Here is a 25,541-nt window from a genome sequence, read left to right as displayed (position 1 = left end):
CTACCTTCATTGAGTTGATGTGTAGCTTGTTGCTCAGTTGCTTTACCTGTCTGCCCCCTGAAGAAGACCCCATCCTGCTGCCCAACAGAAACAGAGTCAGCAAGTGATGCTTTGGGAGGGCCAGAGCTGAGGTGAGAGACTCGAGGTCCAAGGCACTATGCAGAGACAGCACTAGCATCAGTGAAGGTGTGGTGGGAGCCTTTCATTCTGCCCCTGCAAGCAAGATGTGATGGTTAGGCAAGGAAAAAAAAAGTGAAAAACAAAGGCTATCCTCAGGACTGACCAGTAGCCATAGCTGAGCTCAAAGGGAAAGCTCTTTGCCTTGGAGAAACCACTCTGCAGATATGGAGGGTGTCCTGCTGAGCAGTTTGTTAGTAGGACCAGGGCATTCAGAACCTCTCATCCACCAGATACGAGTTGAACTGACAATATTCATTGTCACTCTTGGGCTCAGGATCAACCTTCATGTTCTGTGCAGCACAGGGTTGGGTGGCAGGCACATCAGATATAATGAAGACATGGGAAAATTAAAACTTTATTGGGTTCCCATGAAGGGAGAGACAAACAGGGTGATAAAGTACATGATAAGATAATGCATATGGAAAAGGCAATTCACAGGTGGTTATGCGGATGGAAAATTGCCTGAGCTATACATCAACTGGAATAGGATTGCAGAGTGTGATGGAAGATAAGAGTGCTACAGGTAGGGACAGCAGCCAGATAAAGCCACAGAGTAAAGGAAAATAACCAAAACCAGGTCGCTTCTAATCCCTGATCCCAAGTCTCCTTGAGTGCATGTATGCAATGTAGGCACCGTGAAATTAGACTCCATTTGCATGGTTGGTTCCAGTGGCCAAAGTGTCCCAAATACCGGATTGATTCCCCAGGAGATTGTGAGAGAGGGAAAACATTTGCTCCTATTCAACATGGTCAGGAAAAACAGAGAGTCATAAAACGAGAAATTGCTCTTGTTTATTTTCCTGTATCATTAGCCTTTTATGATCAGTTGCTGGTACAAATATAAACTGGTGTCAGAAATGTAGCTCTTCTTTCTTTCAGGCTGTGAAGCAGCAGTGAACTTGGTGGTAGCAGCACTCAGCCAATTAAACAGGTTCGCAGACTTTGAGGTGTCTTTCAGGACTCTGTTCCAAGGCATAAAGAACTTCATCCCCAAATCACATGAACTGGTCTGTTATTTTTCACTCTTGTGTTTGACCTGGCTGCCTAGCCTGACAGAATTTGCCTAGAAGCTATGGAGAGCTTGGTTCAGGAGGTACCTGCAGATGGTTCAACTGTGTGACCCATGGCATATTTCTGTGACTCGCTGTGAGTGTCAGTGTGTCTGTCCCAGGGATTTGGGGCAGATTTGTGCAATGTTATCAACCTTGCTGCTTTGCCGTGGGAGCCCAGATGTCACACCTACATCTCATGGACTGTGTGCATGTCACCAGACATCCTCCGTGGTCCTTCCACCTGCTCCAGGCACAGCCTCCCTCTCTGGAGAATGTGTTGGTGAGCCAGGATCACAGTTTGACATCGATCGTCTGCACCCCCTCGCAGCTCAGGACCAACGAGCGGGTCAGTGACCTGCGGGGCAGATGGAGAGGTGGAGGGCAGTGGAGTGGGAGTGGATGGAGACAGCAAGAAGGAACTACGAGCGTGATGTGTCAGGATGGGGGTGGCGAGTCCTAGCCAAGCTAAGTTGGGCCTTAGCAGCTTCCCCGCTTGCCTGGGGGGCTCTTCAGCGAAGCTGTGGTTATTCACGTAGGATAGCACAGGTTGCCTGCGGCCGAGGCCTTAACGTGAAGGTTGTTTCAGGGACAGTGAGGTCCAAGTCGGACTCTGAAACTCCTGGCTGGGGTTGGAAAGTAAATGTCTGCAGCAATCCTACAAAGAAGACAAACAGCTCCATCTTGGCCAGGCTTTCTCCGATACAGTTCCTTCGCCCTGCAGAGGAAAGCAGTGGGTTTACTTGATGGAAGTATCAAGTTAAAAGCAGGAAACATAATGGAAACAGGGGTGAAACCTCTGAGGTGGCTTCAGGGCATTTTGGAGCAGAGCAGCCCAAGTTGCTAAAGGTAGCTGACCCTTCACACTGGCATCAAGTGGCAGCCACGTGGCAAGCTGCAGGGTTATTTTGTATTTATGATGTACTCTCTTCTCTCCTTTCTTTGGAGGTTATCTTGTCTAATGAATGGGGGATCTCTCACCTCATTAGGCAATGAGTTGTTATCCTGCCTGTCACTTGAGTGCAAAGAGACCAAGCAAATCCCTTCCTCTCCTTCGCCCTGTTCCCCTCCCCACAAGACTGCCTGTTTAGATCACCAGCTCTCTGGAGCAGACAGGCTCCTGTTCTGCGTATAAGGGTGCTTAGCACAGCAGGGCTGTGGATTAGGGTTGCAACTTTTGTATTCAATAAGGAGGAGATCCTTTCCTTCACCAAATCGCATGCATGGACTTACGAACCTTCCAACTCCCTCAGTATCTTTAACTGGTCCCTTTCTCTTGAAAAGCAGCCTGATAGAAACATGCCACCTCTTCCCAAAGAGGAATGGTCCAAAACTCACTTCTCACTGTAATAAAAGACTGTTTCTCCTTTCCTACTCCCCCTTTGTGCCAGATTCCCAGCCCTTGCATGACAGTCTCTGTAGGGGTGAAGCACTTGGTGGACAGCGAGAACTGGCTTCCTAAAGTCAGAAGGGTCTGAGGCTGTAGCACGTTCTGGAACACCTTCAAGTCATCATTGCAGAGGAACAGCTGGGAAGTGTAAGATTACACATGAGGATTTGTAGGATTTTACAGGAAGTTTCCCTTTGTAGTACTTATGGGCTCCTGCAGTGCTGAGATTTGTTAAAATCCCAGCAAGACTGCTCCATCCAGCTGTGCCCTCTTGTAATGCACGCGGCTGTAGTCATGGAGAGCACAGGCTGGGAGGCAGGCATTTCTGGAAATTAGCAGCCTTTGGAAGCATTTATGGCTGTCAGGAAGGCACTAAGTGATATTTTGTCTTTTAGGAAGGCTCAGGGGAGAGTTTCTGATACCTAACAACTGTTCCAGCCATTAGCTCAGTTTGAGTCCGAAGGGGGCTGGGATTATGAGCCTCCAGGGAGAGAATGTTCATTGTATATTACAGGTGAAACTTAAAAAAAAAAAAAAAGTTTGAGATGACCAAAATTGCAGACAAAGGTAGTGTCAGGAACAGAATCCAGGATGCCAAGTGCCCAATAACCCCCCTAACCACACGGTGGCTTCTTCCTCTAAAAGAAATGGTCTTGATGGAATCCTTGGCAGCCCCAAAAAGGCACCACTTAGTTGAGAAGACCCCCATTAGTGCGCATTGTAATGAAATGATCCTGCTGTAGCCTCAGCTCTGCAGGTCAGAGCTTTAGTCACCTGTGGAGAAGGGCAGGAAAGCCTCCCTCTTCACAAAATTCCCTTCAGCATCGAGGAAGTGGTTGGGGTTGAACTGGTGTGGTGTCTCCCACTGTGTCTTGTCCAGCAGCACGGAAGTGAGTGATGGGATTACAATTATACCCTGGAAGAAAATACATGAAAATAGCTCTGTACGTAAAATTCTTGGGCAGGAGCGACGGATCTGTTCCTCTGTTTTGCTTTATTTTGTGACACAAACATTGTTGTCCCAGGAGATTTGACCCTGAAGGTTTTATCCCATCAGTCAACAGAGAGAGATGTCAGTGAGATTTTCCCAGCAGTGCCAAGGATCGAAGCCAAATGCCACGTGGCGCAGCGAAAACCTCAGGCAGATCCTGTAAATTCCCTGGCAGATGCTTCGCTGTGCAGATAGCATCAAAGAGGTAAACCAAGGTCACTCCTGGAGTGAGGAAGTGCTGAGCATGAGAGGGCCTGAATCAAGTCCTCTAACACTGTTCTCCATGGACTCAGCATAGTCACTGGAGAGGAAGAAACCCTTCTGTGGGTAATTTTGGACACTTTGGGCTCCTGTCCTGTAGCTCCCTCTAAAGAAAGCGGTCTCTAGTCCTACCAGCAGAAATCAGGAGGAGCAACCCAAAAATGGGCTGGAGCAGTTACCTACCTTGGGGAGGAAGTAGCCCCTGAAGTGGGTGTCAACAGCAGTGCAGCGGGGAACGTGGGGCAGGAGGGTGATAAACCTCTGCACCTCGTGTAACACCGCGTTGGTAAAGGGCATGTTCTTCCGGTCCTCGTACGTGGCCCACGTTCCAACTTTGATGGTTCTTCCAATCTCCTCTTGCACCTTTTCTGGAAGGAGCAAAGAAAGTTCAAAAAAAAGTTCAGAACAAAAAAAGATGTGTCCCAGCAAGGCAGCCAACACTTTCGGATTCAGTTTTGGTAAAAATATACTTTTCCAGGTCTGGAGGGAGAGGATTCTTAAAACACCATCCCAGCTTTCCCCAGCTCTGTCTCTAGTTTAGGCACGTGCATGGGCTGTTCTCCCAGCATCATGCTCTGGTCTCCACTCTTTCTCCCAGCAAGGCACAGGGACTCTTTTGTTGTAACTTCATTCAGCATCTAATTACAGTGGGAGTTCGTAAATTAAAGAGGTGGGAGGCCTCTCCCTCCCGTATCAGCCATGCCACAGGAGGAGAGTAGGTGAAAGGAGCTCACTCTGAATCTCCGGGTACTTCATCATGAGCAGGATGGCCCACTGGAGCGTCGTGGCTGTGGTCTCTGTTCCTGCCATGACCAGGTCCAGTATGGATGCTATTAGGTTTTCATCGTGGAAGATGCTGTCTTTCTTGTTTTTCTCCTTGAGAGACACAAGCATAGTGACCGGTAAGAAAGCTCTTAAAAAACGAAGTGTCAGCACTCAGCGGGTTTGGGAAATACCACATAACCCACACAACTGTTGGGCATGATCCTGTGTTTGTGAGCTGGGTGATGGATGGCTTGATCTTGCACACACAGCAAACAGCACCAAAGACAGGAGATTTGGAGTGGAGTGGTGATTTGGCATTCGTCCCCACCCAGAAGCAGCCTGGGGCTGAGGGCCAGATGCTGTTGATAGTCTCAGCCTTACAGGTTTGGAAAGAGCCCAGTGGCTCCCCTGTACGGAGGGAGATTCAGCTAATCCCAGACTCTTCCTACCCAGGAAGGGAGCAGCAAGACTGCATCCCCACCAGTGTTCAAAATGACATTTCAGAGTGCTTCTCCTGGGCTTTAGGACTGCAGTGAACCTTCCTCCATATAGGTGTGTAGAAGAGCTAATGCCTCACGTTGGCCCAGCTCCAGTGGGAAAGAAGAAAAAACTCAGAGTCCAAATATTTTGTGTGGAATGAAATCAACTGATGTGTGAAATTGCAGAGTCTCTGCTAAAGTGAGGTGCAGGGCAGGGCTAGCAAACGTACTGACAATTTATCACTCAAGTGCTTTAAGTGTATCATTCATCTTGGAGCAACTGTATCAATGATTAATTGATCTGTTGTCATAAAAAGAAAGGCAGAGTCAGCTTTCATGTGAATTCATGCATTTTCTACTATGAACAAAGAGTTCATCTCACGTTATTAGTGCTGCTATTTCAGGACTGGACTGAGAGAGTGACTTTCACTTCTTCACTTTGGTAGAAAAATCCCTGCAGTAAATTATACCAACTGTACGAGACAGGAATCTGATTTCAGTGCCACAAGAATAACAGAGTTACCTTCCACACATTTACATGAGATGACTGAAATCAAGACTCAGCAACTGTTTGACCTAGAAAATCCAAACTGCAAACAGCCAACAGAGCTAAGCAGTGACATACCTCGTGTTGCTTGAATATCAGTGCATCAGTGTAGCTCCTCACGCTGTTCTCATTGATATCTTCCCTGCTTGCCTTCATGTATTGCCTTATAATGGCGCGCACGTCTTCTATTTTCTCAAGCAAAATCTTGTGGGTTTTGAAGAGAAATCCGAGGAATGGGTAGAAATTGAAATACTAACAAGGAATTAAAAAAGAGAAGCGATAGGTCAGTAGAAGTATCAACATGCTGAAATACCTTCTTCCTAGGACATGATAGATCAGGTGAGTTTTGTCTTTTAGCAGTACAATTTTAGCATCCCAGGGACCCAGAGGGCTCACCGGCACATTTTCGTGAGGGTGGGCTTTGAAACCTATGAGCTTTTATTCAGTACTACCTAATTATAAACATTTGCACTGTTGTGTGGGGGCAGCTCCTCTACCAGTAACAGGCTGGTCAGCCTCTCAGCACGCCAGGCAGGCAGGCAGTTTATGTGACTGCTTGTTTTTTTCCAGCACCCGTTATGAATGATTGGGTATGATGGTTTGAAGATATGCAGAGTTTTCCTGGTACTCTCTAAGAAAGCATTTTTAATGCAGTCTGTGAAGTCTCCCTCACCTAGATATCAACACTGAATGTGTCTTTTTAGAAAACACTGCAAAGGCAGAGAAAGCCTAGATGGTGTGATTGTGTTGAAGGAGCCATCAAATACCTGTGGAGCTAAAATGACCATAGTTCAGTTCTCATTTTAGCTCCACACAGATCTGCAGGATGGTGCAAAAGCAGGATATCAGAGGGGAATCTGGCTGCACACCTGTGGTGACCAAGGTGGTACATGAAGAACGTTAGAGGTGTAACAACAGGTTCCAAACATTTGGAAACTCCTGAACTGTTCCCTGTGATTTGTGTGGCTTGTTGCAATGTGCCAGCGGAAAAAGGCATTACCCTGTGGGACAGGTTACTTACATTCAAATACGGAGATCCCAGAAGAATCATAACTTCATCTATGAGTCTTAAGAGAGTGAGAAATGTTGGGTCCTTGTAGTCAAACCTGTCCCCAAAGAGCATGAGGAAGGTGATGTTGATGGGAGCGATGTTGAAGGACCTCAGGCTGAAAGGTTCCCCTGCAATGGGAGGAGGATGGACGTGTTGGTGTGATGTTGTAGCAGCAGCAGTGACACACATGATGCTGTGGAGCACTGTGATGGTCCCCAGCTCACCTTTGAAGGATTTGATCATCTCGATAAGGAAGTGAAGCTCCTCAAAGACTTTCCCTTCCATCATTTGTTTGCCCATGCCGAGGTTGCGCATGCTGGACACGGTGAATCTCCGCGTTGTTCTCCACAGCTCCCCGATGGAGAAGAAGACACCTGGGGGGGCCATGAGACATCACTGCTGGCACCATGCACAGAAGATCCCCACCACACAAAACAAGATACGGAACTGGACAAAGCGGGATCTCCACAAGTGTTTGTGCTGCCCAGTTTCTAATGGATTTGGGGAATAAGGATCTCCCATTTCTCTGTGCCCCATCCCTGTATCCTCTCAGCTCAGTTTTCCCAGTCTCACCGAGCCTGTAGCTCATGAAAAACCAGCTCCCACCCAGCCCAGCCTGCCCCAGCTGCAAGATAAGCAGGTAGGGCTTTCAGACCACCACTGCTTGGCTGTAGGGCTGGGGAGAGAGGTTGGACTTAGTCAATCATGCAACCATTCTTACCCTGTTTGGTTGCAAGTCTAGGGCCTCAAGCAACAGCGTTGTATCTTTGAAGCTTCTCCCTTTGTTCTATTCCAATCATAAAGATCTTTTATCTTTGTGGGATGGGATAATTCAGTCTTGTAAACCCTAGACAGTGCTGAACTGTTTTTTTGAGATTCCCAGTAACAGTGAAAATACACTCCCAATGTATTTTCAGCAGTGGTAAAAACACTATCATTTTGTGGCTGTCACTGAGCTCATGCCTTGATGATCACAGCCACCATGAGCAGGGATGGGTATTTCATCCCATCAGAGGGTTGGAGATAGTGAAAGAAAAAAATTGTGTTAGTAATCTGAGGACTGTCTCAGACAGCGTCAATTAAAAAAGCTGGATTATAGTATTTCACATCTTGGCTGCAAGGTTTTTACATCTATTTGCCTTTTTTAGAACAAACACAGTTTTACAGCAGGGTAGTTTTAATTTGGAAAGCAAAACTTCTCAATTTAAAAATGTCAAAGCAAATTTCTAAATTTGATTTTTCTTTAATTCAGGCAATTTCATCTGGACCACTCATTTTCTGCAAACAGCTTCAGAGTCAACAAATTGACATTTGCTGGAGAGAAAAAATGTTTCACTGGAGAATTTGTGACCCTTGCTACTTAACAGCCCCTGTGAATTTACAGCTTCAGGTCACCTCTGAGCAGCTCCAACTTGGGTTAGGAAGGTAAGTGTGAAAGGACTTATAGTGCAATACCGACAGTTTCCCAAAGGGATATTTTATATGTAAATCAGCTCTGAACGATGCTTTTCTCCCCATCGATTCCTTTTCCTTATGTAGCGATAAATTCATCTCTTGATATTATGGCTGGGTAATTTAATTTCTAATTGTAATCCCAGCTCCAGCCTGTGACCAGCATATAAAGCTGCCTTTTGGCTGCTCACCGCTAAAGCCCCAGCCGAAGCAGAGGGCGGAAGAACAGGGCAAGATGTCCTCTGAACTAGTCAGGGATGGAGAGCCACCTTGGGAAAACTATGGGATGTTTGTGGCAAGAATTTCCAGACTCAGCCCACTGCTGAATACATTTCACATCCCAGCCTTGGTGGAGACAAGATGCTGGGGAATACTGGCATCCAAAACTGAGGTACCTAGCACCAGGTGAACAGGACAAACCCTTCAAATCCATACAGCCCAGCCAGCCAGTCCAAAGTCCCATGACCCCACAGGGGAGGTTTGGAAATGTGGTGGTGGCAGTGAGCTGCTCTCAGGGGCATTTATGGAAATCACCCCAGAATTACCACTGCACCTTTAAAAATCCCGCACCTTGCCCTCCAATGCTTAGGATAGGGATCAGTCTGCAGGTGCACTGCCAAAAACAATGGCAGTGTAAAGGAGACGTGCATGAAAGTGAGAAAAAACAAACATTTTCCATCGGCTTGGCTTCAGGAGGGTCCAAGGGGGATTTTTAAAAGCCTGGCTCTAGGGAAGCACTGAGCGACGGTACCATCCCTCCCGCCCGCCCCCCCTCATTTCTCTAGTACCGTTTCCGTTCTGAATTTGGTCAAATATTGGGATGGATGGTCTGTCTACAAACTCCTCTGTGTAGTTCACAAGCGCCTCCCGCACAACTTCGTACCCAGTCAGGACCACAACTTTCTGGAAGCCAAAATGGAGGGTGAAGACCGGGCCATATTCTTCCGCAAGCTGAAAGAGAGGCAAGCTGTGACAGTCAGCGAAGAAGGAAAGTGCCCGTTTCTTTCAGAAAGGACTTGCTATGTCTGATGCAGAGCCACCCCCTGCAGAGTGGCATCCATCAGTCGAAGCTCATCATGGTCAAGCACCAGGTGTTTGCATGGATGCCAGGCTGGTTTTTGGGGTTTATTGCCCCACGGCAGCCCCCACCCCTCAGTCAGGGCCTTGCTAATCTCATTTCTATGTTAAGGGGAAAGTCAAAAAGTGAAAAAAAAAAAACAAGCACCTAGAGTTAAAGACCAGACCTCAAATGGCAGCCCAAGTTGACAAACCAGAGAGAGACAAAAACGGAGCAGGCATTTCAGTGCAAATAATGATGCTGTCACTCGGGAAAGCTCCTGCTCATGACACCCGTCTTGTACCAAAGCACTCCAGCATCCCTGCTGCTAGATCAGGAGCCAAGCTCACCCACGCTGGGTGTACAGTTTGCCCTGCACGACCGCAAATTGCAATCCCATGCCCCTGTGCTCGGACCTGGCTTTGGTACCTCTAGCTTAGCTGGGCACAGCAGGGAAGCCTGTGGCAGGAGCAGGAGGCTGCCTGAACTGCTGGCTGACCCTGTGCTCGTATGCAGAGTGATGCTCGTTTTGCACCAAAAAGGGCACATCTTTGCCACAGCATAGCCGGGCTCTTTGCAGAGTGTAGCAGAAGACAGTTGAGGAAATGCGTGCTCGGTGAGGACCATCGCACGTGTGCCTGCTGCTACATGCCTGCTGTGTCCTCAATGCCTGCTTTTTCCCTGGGTATCTCCACGTCACTGCACCAGCAGCCTGCCCATGAGGCTGAACACCGCTGCTGCGGCTGTACCATGCTCCCTGGCAGTCCCTGGGGACAGCAGAGAAGGGCAGCACCAGCCCTGCTGTGCCTCCCAGGCAGGCACACGCTGTGTGTGTGTAGCCTCAGCCTGCAGCTGCTGCAGCAGCAGCTTTTGTGGAGGAGAAGGGTGCATCCTGCCTGCCTGCAGCTCTCCTGTTGGAGTGCCCAGCCAGCAACCACTGCTGCATGTTGCTCAATGCAGTCACCGTTTTTTTTTTTATTATCTGTGGGGTGAGAAGTAGGGATAACCCCTCTGGATTCATCCCAAATTAAAGGCAAACATAGGCGATACCAAATACAGCCTTGCAGGTGATGAAAGCATGCAGAGGTAATTCAAAAACACAGTTCAGAGGCAAACATCTGCCCAGCCCCGCTGCGTAAACTGCCCCCAACCCTGCTGTTGCCCACAGACAAGCCCAGGGGCTGCAGCCTCACCCCCCAGCACCACAAATCCTCCCCGAGAGCTGCCAGCATTTGTGTGGCAGGGGTGTTAGGGAGCCTGGGCACCGCTGCTGCTGTCTGTTTGCTCACTCTCTCTGTGTCCCCAGCAGGTCAATCCCTTGGTGCTTCTCTGACAGGGCGAGGAGGGAGCGCTCAGCAACCCCCCGGGCTGTGCCAGCCTCACCTGATGCCAACAAGCGGTTTACCAGCACGAGCAAAGTAAGTCGTTTCAATTGCAAGCTAATGGAAGAGCTTCCAGGCTGCTCAAACTTTCCATCCCACTCTTGTACTGCTATCTAGATTTTAATGCAAATCCAACTCAGCCAGAGGGAAGTCAATTTTGCAACAGGGTGTCTGGATTTGGCACCCTCTGAAGCAGCGCTGGGGTCACCGCATCGTAAAATTTCCCCACCGCTTCTCTAGGGCGCGGGATAAGGAAGCAGTTTCATTTCATGCTAGTTCTTTCCTAATGCTATACAAGTTTTCTGTGCATCAGAGCTGTCAAATTAATATTTAAAATCCCACAAGCATTATACACTTCATGTACATCATCACAATTACATGAAGAAATCACGTATTACCCAGAGGTCTTTTTTTAATGGTTGATCGCTCACAAATGGCATTGCATCAACACAGACATTGGCTTGAAGAAGATCAGAGAAAATATTATAAAGCAATTTTCACACCTTTACAATTTAGTTCAAATTAAAAAAGACAAAAAAAAAAAAAAACGCACGGATATAGCCCAGGCAGGTTTAAAATGCACAAGGGTCTGGGTTTGGGTTTTTTTTGTCCTACCTTCATTAGAGATTTATCTTGCCTTCTAATATCCACCAAATGCAGGTTACCAATGATCGGAAGAGGAGTTGGACCAGGAGGCAATTTAAAAGATGAATTTTTAGAGCCAGTTGAAAAATAGATTACAGCTAATAATACTGCTGCACAGAGCAGACAAATTAATACAGGATCAGAGATAAAAGAAATTAAAAAAGACATTTTTTTGTAATAATATATTTTTTTTGTGTTAGAAGCAATAAAAATGCAGTGGCACTGTTCAGTTTCTGCCAGCTGGCTTTCTGTTTGTTCTCTGCGATTGCTACAAGCACTCGATTCTTATTAAGGTTTGTAGAGTACCTAAATAAATACTGCTTACTCCACCCTCTTTAAACACCTCAGAGAATGTGGTCTAAGCAGTTTGCAAAGCCTGTCCAGAAGTAAAGAGAGTTTCAAATTACAAACCTATGCATGTGTGTGCAAGAACATATACATGGGAAAAGGTGCTTGGCATTCCTCTATAGCCTCCTCCTCCCCGAGACCTCAAAGTCCTTTACTAGCAGTACTATGACCCTCCGAACACTCTGCTGACACAGGGAAATAAAAAGATTCTTTGAGTACTATTAGAAACCTCCAGATTCAGGTTTGGATAGGGTTTGAGATCTCCAGGCTGCTAGAGAAAGAAATAGTGTTGTTAAGGGAGACTTTAACTTTGTTGATGTCAAGTAGAGATCAAAGGTTGTTGATGATGGTAAAGCCCTTGTATCCCTCGGTGTCGTAGCCTGTAAACTTTATCATAAAGTAAGCTCTGAGGTGCCCAGAAGGGATGTGATTGCAGACTCTGTGTCTGAAGTGGAGGACATGTAATAGCTAGCCATGGAAAATGAGCTTGGATCAAATGATCATGAGTGGATTCAGCATACATGAAATGGAAAGGCAAAATTAGATCTGAAACTTTCTGGGGGGATTCCTCATTTTGAAAGAGCAGCTTCTAAGTGAGAGAGGGAAGGAGATGAAGTTAATGAAGGTGGCTGCCCTGGCAGCTCCAGACCGTGAGCAAGATGGAGAATGGAATTAATTTAAGTCAAAGGTACAAAATACCTGGAGCTTGCATTCCTCCTAAAGGTTAACATCTCCTCTGGAGGAAATTGAGATCTGGTAATAAATAGTCAGTGGAATAAGTTTGTTTGGGGAAGAAAGATCTCTTACATTGTAAGGAAGCATAGGGCTAAAGGTGCATTTATCCAAAGGTTAGATCGTATAAAGAATATTATTCAGCAAGCATGTCCTCAGACTTGTGAATGCACAGAGGGTAGGGAAGGAAGTGGCCCGACGTGAGGAGGGCATAGCTGTGCTAGCACGGTCCCGAGGCAAACGGCCGCTTCGGTGCATGCCGGAGCTGCCGCACAGTGCGGAGAAGTCACAGCGCGGTGGTGCCCAGAAGCAGAAGCTGTAAGTGTGTCGCAACATTTCTGGGATTTTTTTTTTTATTAGTTTCCAAGAAATGGGCTGGAGGCAACGGTTTTCCGAAGAGCATGCCTGGGATGACTCAACCCTGCCTGCTCAAGTGAGCAGAGAGGCAGGGGGGGTGTAAAGGCGGGCGAGCAGGATCGGGGCTGGCAGGGGGCACAGGACATGGGCACCGCGATGACAGCTGGCAGGGGCATAAGCTCCGTGCCCTGGGCAAGGTGTCTGCTCCTGCAGGGCTTTGCTGGAGCGGAGCACCCTGCGGTGCAAGAGCTACGTGTCACTGCCACTCGTGGTATTTCATCCTTGCCCTGGGAGCCACCGAAATAATAAAAAGGCCTTTCAGAGAAAGAGCCTTAAATTATCTCTGAAAAGCCGGGGGGGGGGGGGGGGGGGAGAGAGTGTGTTGTGTTTTTTTTTCAAACCAACCTCTGAGTGCAATGCATTAAAATGACAAAGGTAAGTCAAGCTCTTGCGATGACAAGAAATTCCTGTCTCAATAATGCGTCTGGGCTACGTGCTGCCCTGCCTGAGCACACAGAGCCCAGCACAAAGCACCTGCCAGGCGCTGACAGCGCTCCAGGTGCATTCCTGGGGCAGCCGGGCCCCTCGGGGTGCTCGCAGCCAGGTTGTCCCCGGTCCCTGCGGCCCCCTGACACCGCATGTGAGCCGAGCACGCCAGGCAGGACACAAGCACAGGCATGGTCAGCATTGCCCATCACCCTGAGCACAGCCACCACGTTTTGGCAGCCCATGGTGTGTAAAGCCAAGGAAAGCACCAGCCCTGCGTCCCTTAATTTAACTTAAATCCCCAAAGATCTCTGTGCCCTCCCTGCCAGCCACACTCTTGACTTTTCCCGTTCCTAGCAGTGCATCCAGGACTGCAGGCTCAGACAATCCTTGCAGGCTATTACCACAATGAGTTCCTTTTAAGCAAGTGCAGGAGCTTCAGGACTCACCGTGAGAGGCCACATCAGAGCCATCTAGAGCAGCATCCTGCCTCAGACAGCAGCCAGGCACTGGGGGAGCTCCAAGTGAGCACTGTACGATAGTGTATTCCCCAGCCAAAAAAGGTTTTTTTATTTCTGATGTGGCTTTTACCTTGAAGAATGTGGAGTTGCATCCCCCCTCCGGTGTTAAAGTTTGTAAAAGGCAGAAAAACCTATTTCCTTCTATTAGCTTAAATTTATTGCCATTCACTTTAATTTTTCGCTTTGCATCTGCAGATGAGAAAAGGCTAATGGAAGCAGATGACTTGTCCTCTCTGGGACATTGTGTGGCCCTACTCTTCCTGCCTCTCTTCTACATGTCCTCGTTAAGGCAAACAAGCACATCTTCCAAGGCAGTGTGTTTGTGAAGGGTTTTCCTTCTCCATCATTGTTTTCTCTTCACACAATACCATCTCAGCTGCTTGTCTGTCTCCCTGGGACCAATGCAAGAAAAAGCCTTGCATGGCATCTTAAGCATTTTGGAAATCTGAGAGGACTCACTCTCTAATTCACCTGACAATGAGCTCTGAAAATTGCTCCCTTCTTATGTAGTTACCCTGCATCGACATGTGGACTGTGCATTTGTTTTTGATAGGGGATACTTTTGAAGGGGATGACTACTAAAGTATTGAAAAGAGCTGTTCCGTTGTGACCTTACGGAGTTAGAAATTCCCTGATTTTCTGTGAGCTGCCTGTGGCTCGGAGTATTGCTCACCCTTTGCATTGTTAAACATGTTCTGGCCGCGTGTTGCCCAGGGATCCCTGCACTCACCTCCCAAGCGTGGGCGTATTAAAGGTGCTGCAGCCCAGCTTTATCAGTTTGACCCTAAATCTACTTCATCCTGCAACGCCAGATAAATCAACAGCAACAGAACAAAATATTTATTTGTTAAGTAGGAGCTAAGGTCAAGCTTGCAGTAGTTCGACTGCAAATAAAGCAAGAGCAAAATGAATGTAAGCAAGCAGAGCAGCAAAGGCTTTCGTGTTACAGAGCTTGTTAAGCAGACTCCTCGAGATGTATCTGCAAGCTGGAGCTGGCTCCAAGGTACAATGCGAGTGCAACACCAGTGCAATACAGTGCAGGTACCAGTGCAGTACTGGTACAAGGCACAAGGCACAGTATAACTATCAGAGTGCTGTCTTTAGCTGTGAACTAAAGCTACTGGGAAGAATCAGTGTCTTGGCTGAACAAAGAGCACCTGCTTTGTCATCCCTTCATAGTCCGTTCCTCCTTTCTTCCCTTCCATTTGCAGCACGGGTCAGGTTTAAATGGCAGTGCCATTCTGTTACAGACTTGCCACAACCACCGCCTTGGTCTCTGTAACTGTCAGGTTCTCCCTTTTCTCTTTTAATCCTGATTTGCCTTTCCTTCTTCCAGAGCAACACAAAAGCATGGCCAGTGACTCACCGCTCCCTAGCCCACATCTGGTTTCCTGCCTCTGTTCTACAAATGAAGCTCCTCTCTGACCAGCACCATCACTCAGATTTCACACCTTCCCTCCCTGCAGGTACAGTTTGTTGTTCCTACACATAATGGCTGCTGCATGAGATAAATCATTAACTGTGCTCATCAAGCAGCTGCTCTGGGAAGGCTGCAGCCCCTGGGATGTCACCAGCTTTCTGGAGACCCCATGCAACAAGTTCATGGAACAGATGAGAGAATGGGTAATGAGGTCTAACCTGCTTCTTCTTCCAGTTTTACAGTATTACCAGTTTTTCAACATCAGCTTTCAGTGACTACATACAAAATGTTATTACCTTTGTCTGTGGTGCAGGATCTCTGCTGGCAGAGCATGAGCTTTACCAGCTCTTTGTGACATTGGTTCCTACCTAGCACTTTTTGCAAGCACTGAAGTTTTGCTTGCAGTTCATGTTGTGATGGCCCTGATCTTGCTGAGTATTGAGCACAGATAACTTCCATGGCAGCCCATGGCAGTGTTTTTTTGTGCCTATCCCTGGCACAAGGAATGTCTGGAGAGAAAGACAGCTTGAAATGCCAGGGGATGTGTGTTTTGTCAAGAGCTGAAGACAGAGGGTAACGTTTTCAATAGATTTTAAGCCCCATTTTCAGTCAGGTGGAAAACAGTCTTGCCCCTATCCATCCCACCACACCCGATGCATCAGACTGCAAGGTTTGAATCAGGAGCCAGGGCATGATGCTTCACCTTGCAGTCAGAGGAGAGGAGAGGGAGTGATTCAGACCTCATGGCAGCTGAACCACCCGCTGAAGGAGCCTCTCTCTCTCTGTGGATGCAGAGAGGAGCTACAGCTCCTGAGGTGCAGGTGAGGAGGGTTGAGGCTCTCTGACAGCCCTCCGATGGGAGCATGGCTGTCCTGCTCCCTGTCTGTCCCTGAACAGCCCTCGCCCTGCCTCAGGCTTGTGTCTGGCTTTAGGTGTGCTGGTTGAGAAACGATTCACTTTCCGTGGCTGCTTGTTTTCTGCCAATTTAGGTGTCTGAGCTGGCCCAGCAAGGGGTCAGGCGTGTGTCAGAGCCAGCACGAGGCAAGGGAGTGGTAGAAATGCCATTCTTAGCAGAAACAGAAAGCTGCTAGATTGGCCCCGTCATAAACAGGCTCTCCAGTATAAAGCACCTAGTGTGATGTGGAATGAGCCCACTTCCCAAACCACTTAGGTGTTTCCTGATAACCGTCCCATGCCTGGCCCTTGGCATCAGCCCATGTTACGCCCAAGTGTCTGGGACGCTGTGATAAAGATAAGGCAGGCTGCGTTGCACAATGGAAGCTCAGTCTGAGTCCAATCTCAATAACCATCCCGGGGAGATTTCCAGATCCATTAAGTGTCTGTTGTCTCCAGCTGGGCCATTGATAATCAGCTCTGCTGTATAGCGTGGACTTCGGGCTGAGAAATTCCCCGCGGAGGCTCTCAGCCAAGAGCCTCTGATGGGTTACATCTACAGAGGATGCTCAAAACCATTTCATTCTTCCAAACAGCCCTGAAAACTGCATGTCTGATGTGCTGTTCCAGGAACGGATCATGCTGTTTCTGAGAGCAGTACTCAGGGGTGTCTGAAGGGTTTGCATTATGCAGACACCACAAAAGCTTTTGTAAGGAATCATATGAAGGAGAGACAATAGCAGTGCCCAGTGCCCTTTCCCTAAAACTCATGTACAGACAGCTTTTTTCCCCTGTAACTAGACTTGCTTTCAGGCTCCAAGTGTTCACTACATTAACTCCCTGTTGTTTGATCATTCATAGGGCACAGCACAAACCAGGTGAGGCATGGGATTCAGGGTGAAGCCGACATCAGCAGTGAGATCTAGATCTGACTTGTCCACTCCTGGAGGGGCTTGGAAGACAAATTTGCGGAGCAAGCCTGCGAAGAAGAGGAACAGCTCCATTTTGGCCAGTCCTTCTCCAACACAAGCCCTTCGTCCTGAAAACAACCAGGAGAGAGGTAAATGATAAGCACCGTAACTGTTGGTGTTGACATCTGAGACCTTCTAAACTGGGTGCACAGTCTGTAAGAGCAGGCTGCTGAGGTAGGAGGTTTCTCCTTCCTTCTTTCTGTATATTTGAGGTGCTACTGACCTGGTCTCAAACCACACAGAAGCCTGTAGGTACGTGAGGTCTCTCAGTGACTGGGGGTAAATCAGCGTCTCCCAGATCTTTCAAGGAAGAAGTGGTTACTTAACAGAAATGGTGGACAGAACAAATGACCAGAAATCCCTTATCCTGTGTTCTGTGTCCCGGACTTTCATACTTTCCCGGGGTCGGCGGGAACTGTGCCTAGCCCCAGGTGAGGTACAAATTACCCCTCTTACCTATGGAGAATGGAATAAATGCCTCTCTCCTAATGAAGTTCCCATCAGCATCCAGGAAGTGGGAAGGGTTGAACTGATCTGGGGTTTTCCAGTGCAGCTCATCGTTCAGAGCGGAGGTCAGCAGCGGAATAACCTCTGTACCCTGAAAAGGATCAAAGAGATTCTTGGTAGCTGTTTGAAGCAGAAGTGAGCTGTCTCTTTTCTTTCTCATGGGAAGAATAAGATTGAGCCATGGCAAATAGAACCAGAGGATGCTTCCTGGCCCCACTGTGGTTTTGCCTACTATCAGCAGTTGCTGCTCTCTTTTTGGACCATAAAAGATTTCTATCTTACAGATTCAGAGAGATCTTTCAAGAAATATACTGAAGTACAGAGAGGTTCCACATTTAGCATAAGATATTCCAACCAGTGTGACTTAATTACAGTCTCTCATTATTCTGGATTCAAACAGCTATCACAGACCACAGTCCAGTGCATGTTTGTAACAGTTTATAACAGCTGCCCTGGATCCAAGACAAAGGATTACTTCATAGTTAAATCAAGCATCAGGGCGTCTTTAGATTTTTCTTCTTGTCTGCTTTAAATAAAACCGTGAGGAATCTGTGTAGCATAAGCTGCTGGCCCCAAAGCTCACCTTAGGAATCACATAACCTCGGAAATTCACATCGGTTGGTGTTGCTCGTGATACACCCATTGGGACAATATTGGCAAATCTTTGTATTTCATGTATCACTGCATCCGTGTAAGGCATTTTTTTCCTGTCCTCCAACTTAGGCATCTCTCCAGGTTCAATGACGTGGTTCATTTCTTCCTGAATCTTTCCTTGGAGGAAGGAAAGGAGTAAGAAGCTGATATTTCTCCTATCTTGCAACTAGAATAGCCTTCAGTTTGGCCAAGATGAAGAACAGGGAAGACTGTGAGGGGCATTTAGGAAGAGCAGAAAGTGGGACGGGTAAGTCAGGGCATGTTGTCGTTCTTTTATCTTTGCTGTTGAACCAAGGGAGCTTGAATGGAGCCACTACAGGACATTACATGCCCGATTCTGATTGCACACCTTTGTTACCCCATAGCCTTCAAAAGAAGCCAGATCAGGATCAGATCCGGAGGAGGCAGGAGACCTTTAGTGACGTAAGCCAATAGCCTGCAGGACAGTAATGCTGGGGGAGCTTTCCTGTGACTGTAGGCTGGCCCTTAGCCTCTCCCACTTGTCTGGGCTGTTTTGTTGCAATCCATTTGAGTAAAATCCCTTTGTAAAGTCAGAGGTTGTTATCTCCCTCGGAGCACTCATAAATAATTACTCTAAACAATACTGAATGAGTTCCACTCCCTTCTATAACCAAAGCCTTAAGCATGCAACAGAATATTGTACAAGAGGACTTTTCAGCCTTACTCTGAATTTCTGGGTATTTCATCATCAGAAGAAGACCCCAGCGCACAGTTGTAGAAGTGGTCTCAGTCCCAGCAGCAAACAGGTCCAGGGTTGAAAACAACAAGCTTTCATTGTGGAACATAGTGTGGGGTTTCTTTGACTCCTTCAAAACAATCAGGTAATAGCCATAAGTTCTACAGCAAGACATACCAGTACATGACTGTGTTGCCACCATTTGTATCTGCATTTTAGCTTTCTGTGATTTCATATGCTCTGGGAAAATAGATGTTTAGTGTTTTAGCATTAGGATGTACACTGTATAGAATTTGTCCTGTTCTGGGTGTGTATCCAGTTCTCAAGTCCAGATACTGGGTCTGTAAGAGCTCAGTTATTGTGATGAAGTTTATCACCATACTGTTCTTGCAGGAAGGTTTGGGATGATCTCCTTGCATGTGCTGTGTGGCAACTTACTTCACCACGTGGGATAATCCTGACAATCGGATCCCCTTAACCAGCAGTTTCAGCAGAGCGATGGAGCGAGTACAGCACTGCTCACTGTGAGTAAGAGCTTTGATGTGTTCTGCCCACTGCAGTTGTTTTTACTCACCTCCAGGCCCTGACAAATGATCAGTCTAATAATGAGTCAGAACTGAGAACACACAAAAAAACAAGACTTAGCTTTAAAGTACCTGTTGTTGCTTCATCAGAAAGGCATCGACAAAACCTGTTAAGTTATTCTCATTAAACTCTTCTTTGTGCTCTTGGAAGAGCTTCTGGAGGAAAGCGTTCAGCTCATTGATATTTTGTAGCACAGTCTTGGAAGCTCCAAAGAGAAATCCAAGGGATGGGTAGAAATTATATAACTGTGGAGCAACAGAAGTCTGTTAATTGGCATTTTGAACATATACGGGTATCTCAAATCACAGTGCTGGTTCCTTGTCCCATGTCCTGACATTTCATGCCATAACTCCCCTACTTTAACTTGTACTGTCCAAGCAGCTACAAATCGCTGCAGAAATAGTGTGCTCTTTTTGTTCTATGTCTGTATAAGTCCTTGCCGTGACTTCTGGGAGACTTAGCTTAGCCACAGCACCATGCTAACACAGCTACACCATTCCTAAGAGCAGCACTGAGCACAGCTCTGTGGTATGCCATGTGGACGTACTGGCTGTCTGGAAGGGGGGGTCTCACCTCCATCCTCCCATGAGAGGTGTGCACTTCTTCAAGGAGACCACTAGCTGACCTAGCAAGCAATTTAGCAAATGTCCTCTGCTTGCAGCTTGTATTAGCTGTTAGCTTGCTAAGATTGGGTTTCAGTGGCCAAAACAAAAGAGAAAGAAGTTTGTCCAAATTGTTTCAGTTTCAGAGGCAGAGTTGAGAAGGCATTTCAGGGCCAATCTCTGATATGGGAGACGTATTGTGCTTCTGCTCTTCAAAGAGGGTAAAATAGTTCCTTTAATAAAGACTATTTTTATTTCTCTTACTAATAAGCTGCAAAGACAAAGCCCAGGTGTGTGGGAACCTGTGTATTGGAGGTACAGGTCCACAGATGTGTTCAGTACAGGCTGGCTGGTTGGTAATGTTCTTGTTCTTGCCCCAAGAAACAAGACTTGGGAGGCCATGAGTACAAACACAATGGAATATCCCCTCAAAAAGCTAAAACTTAAAATCAAGCCCTTACCAGCACCATCGGGGAGCCCAACAGCTTGGTATTCTCATTTAACAGCTTCAGCAAAGTTAGAAATGCAGGATCATCATGCTCAAACCTCTCTCCAAACAATATAGAGCAGATGACGTTGGATACAGCGTTGTTGAGTATCATCTTCGTGTCAAATGGTTTCCCTGTATTTCAAGTAGTGCAAACAAATGGCAATGTGATTATGCCCATTGCAATGCAGGAGTATGCTGCTGGGGTAGGGGTGAACAGGCTCTGTTTGGACATGGACATGGTCAGACAGTGCAATGTAAAATGCCACATTCAATGAATAGGAAGAGAAGCAGAGGCTCAGTTGGGTTTCTGTGGAAATGTAGTCCCAAGCTCCACAAAAACACTCATTCACCACCCAGAATGCATGGCAGGGAACTCAGCTTCAATGTTTTAAGGCCTCAGTTTAATAACCTACTTAAGCATATGCTGAACTTTAACCATGAGATACCATTGGCTCAAAGTTTAACTTTCATTAATCTTTATTGTTCTGCTAGACATGTGTTCTGTTTCTGGATGAAATTCTTGATACTCACCTTGATATGATTCAAAATATTTAACAAGAGAATTTAGTTCCTCAAGGATTCGGACCTCAATTGTTCTCCTTCCCATCCCAAAATCTCTCAGTGTGGACAAGGTGAATCTTCTCATAACTTTCCACAGCTCTCCATGGCTGAATGCTATTCCTAAAATAAAGGTGCAAAATCCTTAGGCTATCTGTGGTTAGTAAATCTTTGTAAGGCCTTATTACACGCTGGTACCAAAGCTGCTCAATACATGGCTACGTAGACAAAAGGCAATCATCAGAAGATGACGTTCTCTGCTGTGAGAATATAATGAACATAGTCAAGCTACGAAACTAACCATCCAAAAGGTTGCTTACCATTTCCTTGTGTCATTTTCCTAAATATGGGTATTTCAGCTCTCTCTCCAAATTCGTCAGCATGATTTAAAAGGGCATCCTTGATGGTTTCATATCCAGCCAGTACCACAGCTTTCCTTGGTCCAAAATGCACAGTGAAGACATTGCCATATGTCTTGGAGAGCTGACGAGGTGAATAAATATGTTCATTCAGAACCAGACCTGGACCCAAACGCTAGCAGCAGCCACCCTAGCCAGCTTCCAGCCCGCAAAGACCCTCCCAGCCCTGCCTCGAGTCTCCAGGTGCTGCCGTAGTGCAGCTAATGAGCAACAACTATCACTTGTCAGCATCTCTGCTTGCACTCTGTTTGCACAACAAGGTGTTTGCTATCACTGCTCCTATCAGTTGAGCAGTCAATAAAATGCCATTGCATTCCTGTGGTGTTCTGCAGGAACAAGCCAGCATGGTGATACCACTGTTCAGGGGCTGGTTAGCAAATGCTGCGGCAGGCCTGTTTATTTTAATATCACTGATCTGAGGCAAGAGGGTACGCACACAGCTTTGGGGCAGTAGCCAGAAACACTAGAAAAACAAAGCTAGACAATAAGTCTTTCTTTCAGGACAGCACTTGTTCCTAATTATTGCAAGGTGGGTAGTGTTGGAGTCATAGCAAAATTATTTGCTGGCCACCAGAAACTTGAATACAACCAGGAAGCATACCCTTGGAGATAATGTCACAGGAGCACTAGCCTTTTATAGGAAATTAAATACGAGTCATCTGTCACACAGAAGGGTGGCTTTGACAATCTAATAATTCACTCGGTATTTTAGACTTGGTTTGAACACACTGAGAGCCATCCGCTCCAAATGTCTTCGTGTTTCCGACGTGCCTGAGTTACCATTTGCTATGCATTAGATACCTACCGAAAATTGAATTTCAGATTAGAAGCAGCTCCTGTTATTACACCAGACAAATTGAATTTGTTTTCATCAAGCAGTTGTTTGACGGCTTGGGAGATAACATTAGCACTGGTTCTTGCCTCCCTGGCAGCGAACAGAGCCACAGGTCTGGGGGTAGGGCATCACAGCCGCTTCCCGGCCTGCCTTTGGTCATTTCTTTACATTAGTACTTCCTGGCATCAGCCCTGGTTCTTCTCAGCAGCACAAGGATTGGATATGGCACGCCTGGAAGCCTAAAGGAAGCTGCCCGGCAGCTTAGGGGGAGTGAGCCTGGTGCCTTCAAGAGACATCTGTATCATAAATTCCCCAGTGCCACCAAAAATAGCTGCCTTTCCTTAGGGGCCCCCACAAGCACATCTACGGTTTTCGAATTGCCCCAGAATTGGCCCTGACTCCCTGTGGGAACACAGCAGATGCTTTCTGAAACAAGCACTGCAGCTGGCCTTAAAATATGTAGGTATTTTTTTCTCGTTTAGAAATAAAATTATCCATGGAGCTGCATAAGAAAAAGCAATCTGTTTACCTAGACATACAAAAGCATCAACTCTTAAATAACCCTGGCCAGTGTGCATGCAGGGGAGGGGTTGGGAGGCAGAGCTGAGCTTTGCATTGCAGGGATGTATCTGGCTTGGGAAATAAATGTGCACATGACCCTGCTTCTTTTGCTGCAGGGATGACATCCTTCCTTCCTTCCTGAAGAGAGGAGGGAGAGGTCAGTCTGCAGGGAGCAGTGTTGGTATTAAGTGGCCCTGATCTGTCAGCAGGCTGGCCCAGCTCGTGCCTTCTGCCTGCAGCCTCCCAAGGGCTGGAGACACCAATGAGACGGAGCTGATGGCAAGGGGTGAGGCCCACGCTTGTGTGTGCGTATAGGAAGAAGCATGGCTAAGATGTACATATAAAAATGCATGTGTGTATACTTCTGTAGGTAATGTTTCATGCCACCAGCCTGCCTAATACACCAAATATCTCTTTTCTGCCCACCATACAACACAAACTCATCTCGATTTCCCCAGCTGCGTTTCTCACTTTGGAAATTGCACGTTTCCCTGCTGCCTGCTTGCTCACACCCTACCTCTGTCAGCGACTGGAACGGCTTTTTCAGGTCCACCACGTTCAAGTTTCCGATCAGAGGAAGAGGTCGCGGCCCAGGAGGCAAGTTGCAAACCGTCTTCTTCAAGCTGGTCAGAAAGTAAAGGAGAGTGACCAGCCCTGCTGCCAAATAGAGCAGCGAGCTAGCACCCATGCATTGCAGCAGACTCATTATGGCCATGTCTAGGTCAAAATGTAGGTAGGAGCATCTTGGGGCTTCCTTTATAGCCCTTCTGTCACCGCCTGAACACACCTTGTGGGGAAGTGGCTTTACACTGAGAAAAGGGCTCTCGTGTCTTGTTTACGTCCATTCAGACCACATGAGCTCTTTTCTTGCCAAAAAAGCGCCCCATTTTATTGAGAAGCATGGATTATATTAATCTGGAGCTCCTATTTCATCCACAACACCAGGGCAAGGTGTTTGTTTTCCAGTGTTACGGGCATGTTGTAGTCAATGTGACTGCTGGGGCAGAATGAAGGGACAGGACCTGTGCTGGATTCCCCCACGGCTGCCATGGTGCCATGTCACAGGACCCAGCCGGGGCACTGGCAAGGCACTGGAAGAAGCAGGACGCAGGAGGAAAAGCCCTCGGTATTGCCTGGAGTGGTGCTGGCAAGGCATTCCCTGGAGAAGACAAGACTGACCAAGGAGGAGATGAAATGAAGCTGACATGAAGATGGGCTGATTCTAGGCCTGGTCAGCTTACAGCTCTGCTGCTCTCTGCTTTTCTGCCACTCCAGTAAAAACACCTGCTTGAGCAACCCAATGTCTTCATTGCAGACATTGTTATTGTCCTGCAAGTCCTCTGCTGACAATTCCAAAATGCCCCTGAAACTACCTCAGTCACTGTTCGTGTGCTTGGATGTCCATCTTCATCTAGTTTGGTGACGACTCCTTCCCATCTGTCCTGCCTTTTTATGAGCATATACATGCAATGCTTTAGGAGAGACCATCCCCTTCAGACAATGCTAGGTTGGGAAAGAGAGCCTGAACCTTCGTAAGCCAAGGGGAGCCAGGATGAGGCTCTGCAGCAGGCTGGGCAGAAGGAGGCTGCCTGGGCAGCTGTTGCAGAGCGGGTGCCAGCCAGGAGGAGCACGAAGCAGCAGCTTTGGCACTCCAGGGGCACTGAGTCATTCAGACTCCATGCCAGGGCAGGGTCTGCAAGAGCAAGCGTGCCTGGCTTGCCAAGACAGCTCGCCGAGAGCCACCCGCACCCTTTGCATCTTTGGGGGATGTCAGCAAAGCAGAGGTGGTGCTGAACAGGAGGCCGCAGTTTTAAATAGTGGCTCAGGGGGAAGGAGCCAATTTGATGCTCCATCACAGATTCTCTGGTGGGGATATTCTGCTCCCCAGTTGTGTATTCTGTCGGATTACTGGGCCGTGCTGCTGCTCAACCCTTTAGAAACCTTTAGTTTTAATAATGCTTTTGCTAGAATCCTCCAAGGCTCTTGGGTGCAGGCTCCACTGATGGAAAAATGATAATTATTTATTAATAATAATAAAAGTACATTAGCTGAAGGCAAGAAGAATCAGTAAACTCTAACTAGATTTACATGAAAAAGGTGCCTGCATGTCTGCTTGTTCTCCACAGCTAGTTATCAGGGGTGGAGGAAGGCTTTCTCACAGGGGGACCTACCCTGGGCAGAAGAGATCTAGGCAGAGCGGGCAAAGAAAGGAGAAGGGATGATCAGGTCCTTCTCAAGTCTGCTGCACAAATACAAAGGTCTTGGTCTATGCCCTCTTCTCCCAGACGTTTCCAAGAACACCCAGTTCTGCCAGACTCCTCTCAGCAAATGGTGTGACCACTGGGGGACTCTTCACACTTTGTAAGATACAGCGAGTGAGGAAAAAACCCTACGTGGGTACAGTTGGGTACCAATTAAGGGAGTTTACCATTTACTGTTTACATACAGCTACCATTGCTCTGCTGGAGTAGAAGTGGCTACTGGTATCGAAAGGAGAACCTTCTCAAGGGCTTTCAAACCACTTAAAGCTCAGGTTGTACCTGGTGATAAGAGACGGTGACATCCTTTCTCAAGAAATGTGGCCATGAATTTGCAGCAGGCTGAACTGATGCATGCACTGCGGTAAATAATGGATGAGTTCTCCGTGGAGAGGAA

The 25,541-nt window shown here is 47.3% G+C and overlaps 1 protein-coding gene across 1 annotated transcript; it reads right to left on the bottom strand.

Annotated features, from left to right (window-relative positions):
• Nucleotides 1-1,756: 1,756 nt before the first annotated feature.
• LOC309884016 (uncharacterized protein) lies at nucleotides 1,757-23,601 on the bottom strand (the record flags this gene model as incomplete). Its single annotated transcript, XM_082772626.1, has 18 exons — nucleotides 1,757-1,947; nucleotides 3,394-3,535; nucleotides 4,055-4,239; nucleotides 4,606-4,747; nucleotides 5,741-5,914; nucleotides 6,684-6,841; nucleotides 6,938-7,087; nucleotides 8,912-9,116; nucleotides 11,220-11,417; nucleotides 16,874-17,046; nucleotides 17,435-17,576; nucleotides 18,069-18,256; nucleotides 18,825-18,966; nucleotides 19,493-19,666; nucleotides 20,485-20,645; nucleotides 21,045-21,194; nucleotides 21,392-21,554; nucleotides 23,404-23,601. The coding sequence occupies 18 exons, from the start codon at nucleotides 23,599-23,601 to the stop codon at nucleotides 1,757-1,759; spliced, it is 3,036 nt and encodes a 1,011-aa protein (XP_082628752.1).
• Nucleotides 23,602-25,541: the final 1,940 nt, after the last annotated feature.

This window comes from Aythya marila (genome assembly GCF_965140915.1).
Source record: "Aythya marila genome assembly, chromosome: 15".
NCBI lineage: Eukaryota > Metazoa > Chordata > Aves > Anseriformes > Anatidae > Aythya > Aythya marila.
The sequence above is the reverse complement of the archived record's forward strand: the minus strand, read 5'-3'. Positions and strand labels throughout refer to the sequence as shown.